At 34.7% G+C, this 7,411-nt stretch overlaps 1 protein-coding gene and 1 long non-coding RNA gene across 2 annotated transcripts; both read right to left on the reverse strand.

The window, feature by feature from the left end:
- Positions 1-3,837: 3,837 nt before the first annotated feature.
- On the reverse strand, positions 3,838-5,163 carry LOC118754810. Its single transcript, XM_036489685.1, has one exon. The coding sequence runs from the start codon at positions 5,124-5,126 to the stop codon at positions 3,942-3,944; it is 1,185 nt and encodes a 394-aa protein (XP_036345578.1). The 5' UTR covers positions 5,127-5,163; the 3' UTR covers positions 3,838-3,941.
- A 556-nt stretch (positions 5,164-5,719) lies between these two features.
- On the reverse strand, positions 5,720-6,330 carry LOC118754811. Its single transcript, XR_004994944.1, has 3 exons — positions 6,252-6,330; positions 5,934-5,997; positions 5,720-5,843 (listed from the first exon to the last, which is right to left on the reverse strand). It is a non-coding gene; the product is annotated as an uncharacterized LOC118754811 (long non-coding RNA).
- Between the last annotated feature and the right edge of the window lie 1,081 nt (positions 6,331-7,411).

Consider the following 7,411-nt stretch of genomic DNA (forward strand, 5'->3'; position numbering starts at 1 on the left):
AAATGAATTACAAAAACTTAAATCGAAAAACTGATGACGTAACAAGTTCTCCAAATTCTGAAACAACCAAAATGATTGGTTCTCCAAATTGGAACACAACGGTGTTTAAACAACGATCTTGCCATGATTCTAGATCGTGTAGATGAAAGTCAGGAGGATAAATCCGACATTTGCAGCCCCGATGCAATTCTCAAAAAGTAATTATTGCAACGCAATAAAAAAAGAAATATAACTGAAAGTGCTCTCAACTGGTGCGGCGTCAATCGAAAAGAATTTACAATTTTGTCAAGTTTCAAGTTTGTCGCCTCGAGCGAGTAGTTATTTGGTAGCGCAGGTTTGATTTACGACCCGAAAAGGCAGCAAAATTACTCTTTTTTAAATACAATATTCTATTTTTTTAATTAAGTACCAAATAAATAAACTACATTAAAAATTACTAACTTTTCCATTTTTTAGTTATTTCTTAAAAATATTTGACATCCGCATTCGCATACGCATCCGCGAATGTTAGCTTTTAAACATCCGCACCCGCACTCGCATCCGCGGATGTCTAAAATTCCACATTCGCAACATCCCTAGTTTCTACACCAGCTCATTGTTAACCGATCATTGCTCGAGTTTTAATGATCGTAATGCCTATACGATGTTTATTGCGCTGTGTTGCCGAGAGGTAGATACTCCATGGAGTAATCCCTTGAAGATGTTTTGTGCTACTCTGATGTAATTCAGAGCTGGAGTATATGGTCCTGACCTTGGACATGGCAATGTTAATTGGACCACATTCTTCATATCGTCGTTTAAAGTAAAAAAACCGCGTATCGTCATTCTGCAAAACCGCGTAACTGACATTTGCTGTCCAAAATTTTATTTGCTCACACAAGCTCTTGGTTCAATCCTTATCTATTCGTCCTAAAATATACATACTAGCTAGAAATGCGATTGCTTTATAAAAAAGAGAACCATTTTGAAATATGAGTGTTTTTACTCTAGAAAATAATTTATGTAACCTCACATATATGCGGTTTTATATTATCTTAATATGCGGTTTTGAATTTTGTTGATACACGGTTTTGTACTTTAAATGGCGATATGGATTTTGGTTAATTTTGGGTACTCCTTGAACCATAAAGCGCAGTTACCCACGGACGTAAAAACGGAGAACATGTCAGCTGACACGATCTATCTTATGACATCTGCGTGTTAACAAAAAACTCACCACCGCATGACCGTGACGTAGACGTAGCATCTCTCTCTTTCTATCAACAGCAAATTTGGTATGTTTCTACGTACTTCTACGCTACGCTACGTACACGGGTAACCGCGCTACTCTTTACATGAGCACATGGAGTAGTCGGGTTTTTGCATTGTAGCTTAACACACGTACAAACATACGCACACCTGAGCACCCAGCAAAGCGACGGGAATAGCGAAGAAAACAAAAACAAAATAACTTTGATTTTACTTCCCTACAAGAACACTACGTGTCATAACGAATCATATAACGCAGAGGTGTAACACAAATGCATGTTTTACTCCCATAGAATGTTTACGTTAATTTCCTAAGGGTATACCAAATTATGTGAAGCGTATACCCACTTCCATTATAAATTTTGAAGAAACATGTTATGTATAACTAGTTAAGCCTAACGAAAGAAAATGTTATGTGTAACGAGTTAGGCATAACGTGAAGCATGTTATGTGTGACTAGTTAAGCCTAACGTAAAGAAACGTTATTTGTAATTATTGAAGCCTAAAGAAAGAAAATGTTATGTATAACGAGTTAGGCATAACGTGAAAACGTGTTATGTGGAAGGCATAACGGACAGATTAGTTACACATAACTGACATCCAAGAAATTTAATTTTCGAGTTTTGTAATAAATATTACAAATTATTTTATAAATTTTAACACAAAGATATGTAGATTCTTATACCATATCCAATTTAATTTTCGAGTTTTGTAATAAATATTACAAATTATTTTATAAATTTTAACACAAAGGTATGTAGATTCTTATACCATATGAGATTAAGATTTATGTATGTAGATACACTTAACAGCAAAAGTCTGCATTATTTATCGAAGTATTGATTTTTATGGAAAACGCGCCGCAGGCCGCGATTTTTATTTAAAATTTTCATTATTTATCAAATTATCGATGTACGTTTTCTACATTTGTGTACTTTGAACTATAATAACACCAGTAAATATTATTTCCACCCGAAAAAAATTATACCGTTATGATCAGGAGTAAGACCCCTATCGATCCTAATATTATTATTTTTAATAAGAGCAATGTATGTACGTATTGTACACTTATACTCCCCAATTATACACACTTATTTGTGGTGTATTTTTTTAACGTATGGTAGCATACATTTTGTGTTACTGTCAGCCATTGTTATTTCTGCTTGTTTGTGAAATGTGCAAACGTTTGTGAAGACATTTATATACGCGTTTTACTTAATTAATTAATTAAGAATTGTATATTGAAGTGGAAATCTCAGGCCGAGGTTTTAATGCAACTATTTTGCCGAAGTGTGTACATAAATGTAGTGTTTATTGTGTGAAGAGGTTAGTTCAATTTACAAACTTTAACAACAAATAACTTAAAAACTATAAGCCTGCTGCGGCTAAAAGTATATATATTTGCAATCAGGAGAACTCCCTCTACCGTTCCATAGCTACCTTAATGCGGAACTCCGGAGATACCAAACTAAATTGCAGCCATTTTAAATTTAAAACGTGTACAGTTTTCTAAATATTGCGAATTTTGCGAATCTTATATGTGTTTAAATACTATATTATGAATCAAAACCGTTACTTTTCAAACTAAACTTTTTTTTGAGAGAGAGTGTAAATGAAACATAAAGTTATGAAGTTTTACTATTTTTTGAATTTGGATACCAGAAAAAAAATGTTTCTTTAAGCCATAAGATATTAAATAAAAATAATAAAATATTATTTAAATTCTCTTTCTAAAAAATATTCAGGGAGAATGTTTTCTGATGGCGTCATGTAGCAAATGCTCCTGGGCGTTCAGTAAAATTTCATAAAAGCACGAAAAGGCACGAAAAAGCCCGTTGCTAATACTAAAAATTTTGATGAGCTTTTGTTTTTATACAAAAAAAAATTAAAACTCTTTTGATAAGAGAAAAGCAAAAAAAGAAATGTTTGGAAACCGATAGAAAATATATGATACTTAGTAGTTTTGTTTATATACATATCTGTACATAAAATACCTTCCACTTTTTCTACTTCCCAGAAAATATATTATAAAAATCTTTGATGTAAAATATTGATTCGCTTAAGTAAATATACATATGGACATAAACACAAAATTAAAATTATGTACATATGTATACATACAATAAAAGTTAGCTTTTTATTTCCGGGCTGGGACGTGTCCCGTCTTGCTGGGCCGGGCCGAGCCGGGCCCCACTAAAATTCTTAACGTGCGGGCTTGTGCGTGTTTTTGAAAGTTGATTTAGCACTCGTGCCGGGCCAGGTCTGAAAATTTAGGCCCGTGCCCATCTCTAATGAAGACATCAAATGCCCACACAAAAGCTTTCAATCATATTGCTCGCATCGATCGGTGTTTGCCTGTGGAGTTCTGAGGTTAACCACTTTTTTGTGCAGCATTATGGATTTCTTCTTGTAGTGAACAGCAATATTCTAAAATAACTTTTCATGAAAATTTGAATAACTTATTTAGTTTCAGCCAATTTGTTAAAAATATATATATTGCTCTGTATTGAACATATCTACTTTTCAAATTAATTCAGAAGCTTTTAGTAAGTTGTTTTAGTTTTAAGTTTTTTCTAGTTAGTAATAATAATGAAAGACGTTTTTTAGCTATCGCTCCGCATATGGTATCGCATGTCGTATCGCTCTAATGTGCACTGCGCGCAAGCCCAACCTCGCTTTCATATCGTATCGCTCTAATGTGCACCGTGCCTAATATAGTTCAAAATATGAATATAAAAAAAAACTGCACTTACATCATCACTATTCCGATGTGGTTTTATTGCATCTGTCACTGCAGATACTGCTGCTGTTGCAGCTGCCTCTGTGTAATGACTGTAGGGATGCGCACGCAATGCCAACATCTGTCGCTGATGTTCTTGCTGTTTACGATGGTGCTCTTGGTCAATCCGCTGCCACTTTTCATTAGAGAAGTCTGCATCGCTATTCTCGTCAGAGTTAGATGAAAAGTAATTGTATGTTTTGCTTTCATCGGCGCCTCCACCTATATGTGCGACCTGACGACCTGCAGTATATGAGTGGGGATAGTCGCGCTTCTTTGGCGGCATACGTAAATCGTTAAATAATTCAGTATAGGTTTTGACAGCGGGTTGATGTTTGCCGACGTGCATGTCGCCGACTTGGGGAAATTCATTTGAAATTCTCTTGCTATTCGGTTGGGCTTTAATCTGAAAGCGCCTGCCAATTCGTATTTTCGGGCCTCTTGTTGTCCACTGATAAGGCGATTGATAGAGGCCACCGCGATTAAAGTGACTTTGTGCTTTTTTATGCTGCTGTGTTCCACTACTGCTATTGACCGATGGCTTCGTTGCTACGTCTATTACTGGTGGAGATGTTGCCACCGCTGCAGTAGCCGTTTTGGTTTCCTGCAGATGATGTTGTTGATGGCGAAGAATAGGGTGAACGTGACGTCCCCATGAATGTCTGTGTTTCGGATGACGGAAGTGATCTGACATTAACGGTTGAAATTGCGCTTGGAAATAAATGTTCTTGTTGCTGATACTACCGCTGTTGTTTATGATGCTTACGTTGGAGTTGCTGTAATTGCCTCTTAGTTGTTGGTGCAACGGTGTTCGCTTCAAAGGTTGATGATGTGAGTGATGTTTCTGATGTCGCAATACATGAGGGAGTTGTAAGATTTCCATGGACTTCTGAATAACATCATTAATTCCACCAGCAGAAATTGAGCCAACACTCTCAACAGCATCAGTCGTGCTGTCAACGCTATTGTCCACTGCGGAGGATGCTACTAGCAATGATGCGTTGCTATAAAGCACTGCGAAAAGTGCGAGGAAGCGCCAATATTTTAAACATCGCTGACTTGTGTAGACGTCAGCGGTGTTAAAGTTATTGCTCGCCATATTGAAGATGGTTCTGAAGATCTTTGATCTTTTGAAAACTTATTGCTATAAAGATTGTTAGTATTATGAAAGCTCTTAGTTAGGGCTGTGCGATTAATTGATTACTCAAAATTTTAATTAATCATAAAGTAAATAACTCAGTTATTCGATTAATTAGAAGTTATGATTACTCAAAAGTTCAGTTACTCTAGTAATCAAGATTTTTGATTAACCAAAAACAAAAATATTTGAGTAATTTGCTTTATGATTAATCATCATTTCGAGTAAAATGAGTAATCAACATTTCAACTCTTTACATATGTATAAAGTAGTTAAAGTTCCTAGATACTTTTAAAACAACGTTTCTGTTTTCAAAAATTAAAACGAAATTTTTTTTTTCATATACAGAATGTAAAAAAGAAAATAAGCATTTTCCAAAGCAAACTCTTTTAACGAGCAAAATTATTTTTTTTGAGTAATCATATTTCAAGTAACTCGATTAATCATCGTTTTGAGTAATCAAAATTTTGATTACTCGAGTAATTGATTAACTGAATAATTGATTAACCAACTTGCTCGAGTAATCGAATAATCGCACAGCCCTACTCTTAGTTCTTTTTTTTAATCTTGCACGTTTTAGTTTCTTTTGTCTACAGTTGCATTGGTATAATAGTTGACTTAGCAAATGCGGATCACTTCTCTCCATTTACAAATCGCACCCGATAAAACGAAAATGAACTAATATATTTTTTGTAAAATTTTTGTTTGCAATTTTTTTACTTGTTTTAAACCTCTCTGAATATTTTAACGCAGTATCACAACGCTTACTATTACGTCAATATGTTGGTGCGACGATAAAGCTTTTTCTCAGCTCATTAATTATTTGATGATTCTATCACAATCAACATAAACAAGCGCAAAAAATGCATATGCGTGGATTTATGAATACATATGTGCATATGTGTATGCATGAATGAAGGCGCCCATGCACATATGTATGTATGTACGCACACACCTCCTTAATTATGTAGGTAAATTATAATTATAAATAATTATTTATACGCATATGTTGTAAGTATGCATATTTCGTACATACATATGTAAGTATACTTTTTTACATCACAAATTAGCATCTCACTGCAACACCGTTTGCATGTATTAAATGCATCATTAACTCAGCTCCATTCTTTAATTCAGCACAATTCAGAATATTGCGAGAGCTTAGGAAGTATAATGTTTAAGGGCCGGTTGTTCAATGTCTGATGGACACTAATTGGAGGTAGAAGCTCTGGTTAAGTACAACGACTGCTTTATCGATCACATGTTATATGCATGATGTCGAAAACGTCGATAATGATGTTTAACCGGCAAGTAGTGATAACCAGACATTGAACAACCGGCCATAAGGCTGGCCGTGGCCACAGTGCGATTGTTTTATTTACCGACCCTGCAAGAACAGTGACTATCATTTGACAAATCATTTGAGTGGCAAGACTGATAGAGATTTCTGTCACTGGCTACCTACAAGTTTCTATCAAATTCTAAGGGCAGTGTAAAAAATCTGATGTAAACATTTGTGTATATGTGATCTTCCTCCAACTTATGGTCTTATTTAATGGTCTCTTTTTACCCAACGCAAAATTTGCAAATGTGTTAGTAAGATAAATGAGAATGTGTTAGTTTCCATCACACAATTCTTGTAGGGGACAGCAATAACAGAACAGAACCTAGCACTAGCATAACTAAATTTTTTGTATATAATATTGCAAAAGCAATTGCATAGATTATGTTATCTATTTGGCTGCAATTTAGTTTGGCATCCCCGGAGTTCCGCATTAGGGTAGCTATGGAACGATAGAGGGAGTTCTCCTGATTGCAAATATATATACTTTTAGCCGCAGCAGGCCTCAAGTTTTTAAGTTATTTGTTGTTAAAGTTTGTAAATTGAACTAACCTCTCGGCGCTATTTCACACAATAAACACTTTATTTATGTACACACTCCTCAAAATAGTTGCATTAAAACCCCGGCCTGAGATTTCCACTTTAATATACAATTCTTAATTAATTAATTAAGTAAAACGCGTTTATAAATGTCTTCAAAAACGTTTGCACATTTCACAAACAAGCAGAAATAACAATGGCTGACAATAACACAAAATGTATGCTACCATACGTTAAAAAAATACACAAATAAGTGTGTATAATTAGGAAGTATAAGTGTACAATACGTAAATATATTGCTCTTATTAAAAATAATAATATTAGGATCGATAGGGGTCTTACTCCTGATCATAACGGTATTATT

The sequence above is a fragment of the Rhagoletis pomonella genome, unplaced genomic scaffold, assembly GCF_013731165.1.
Source record: "Rhagoletis pomonella isolate Grant_MI unplaced genomic scaffold, Rhpom_1.0 Rhpom_scaffold_04673, whole genome shotgun sequence".
NCBI lineage: Eukaryota > Metazoa > Arthropoda > Insecta > Diptera > Tephritidae > Rhagoletis > Rhagoletis pomonella.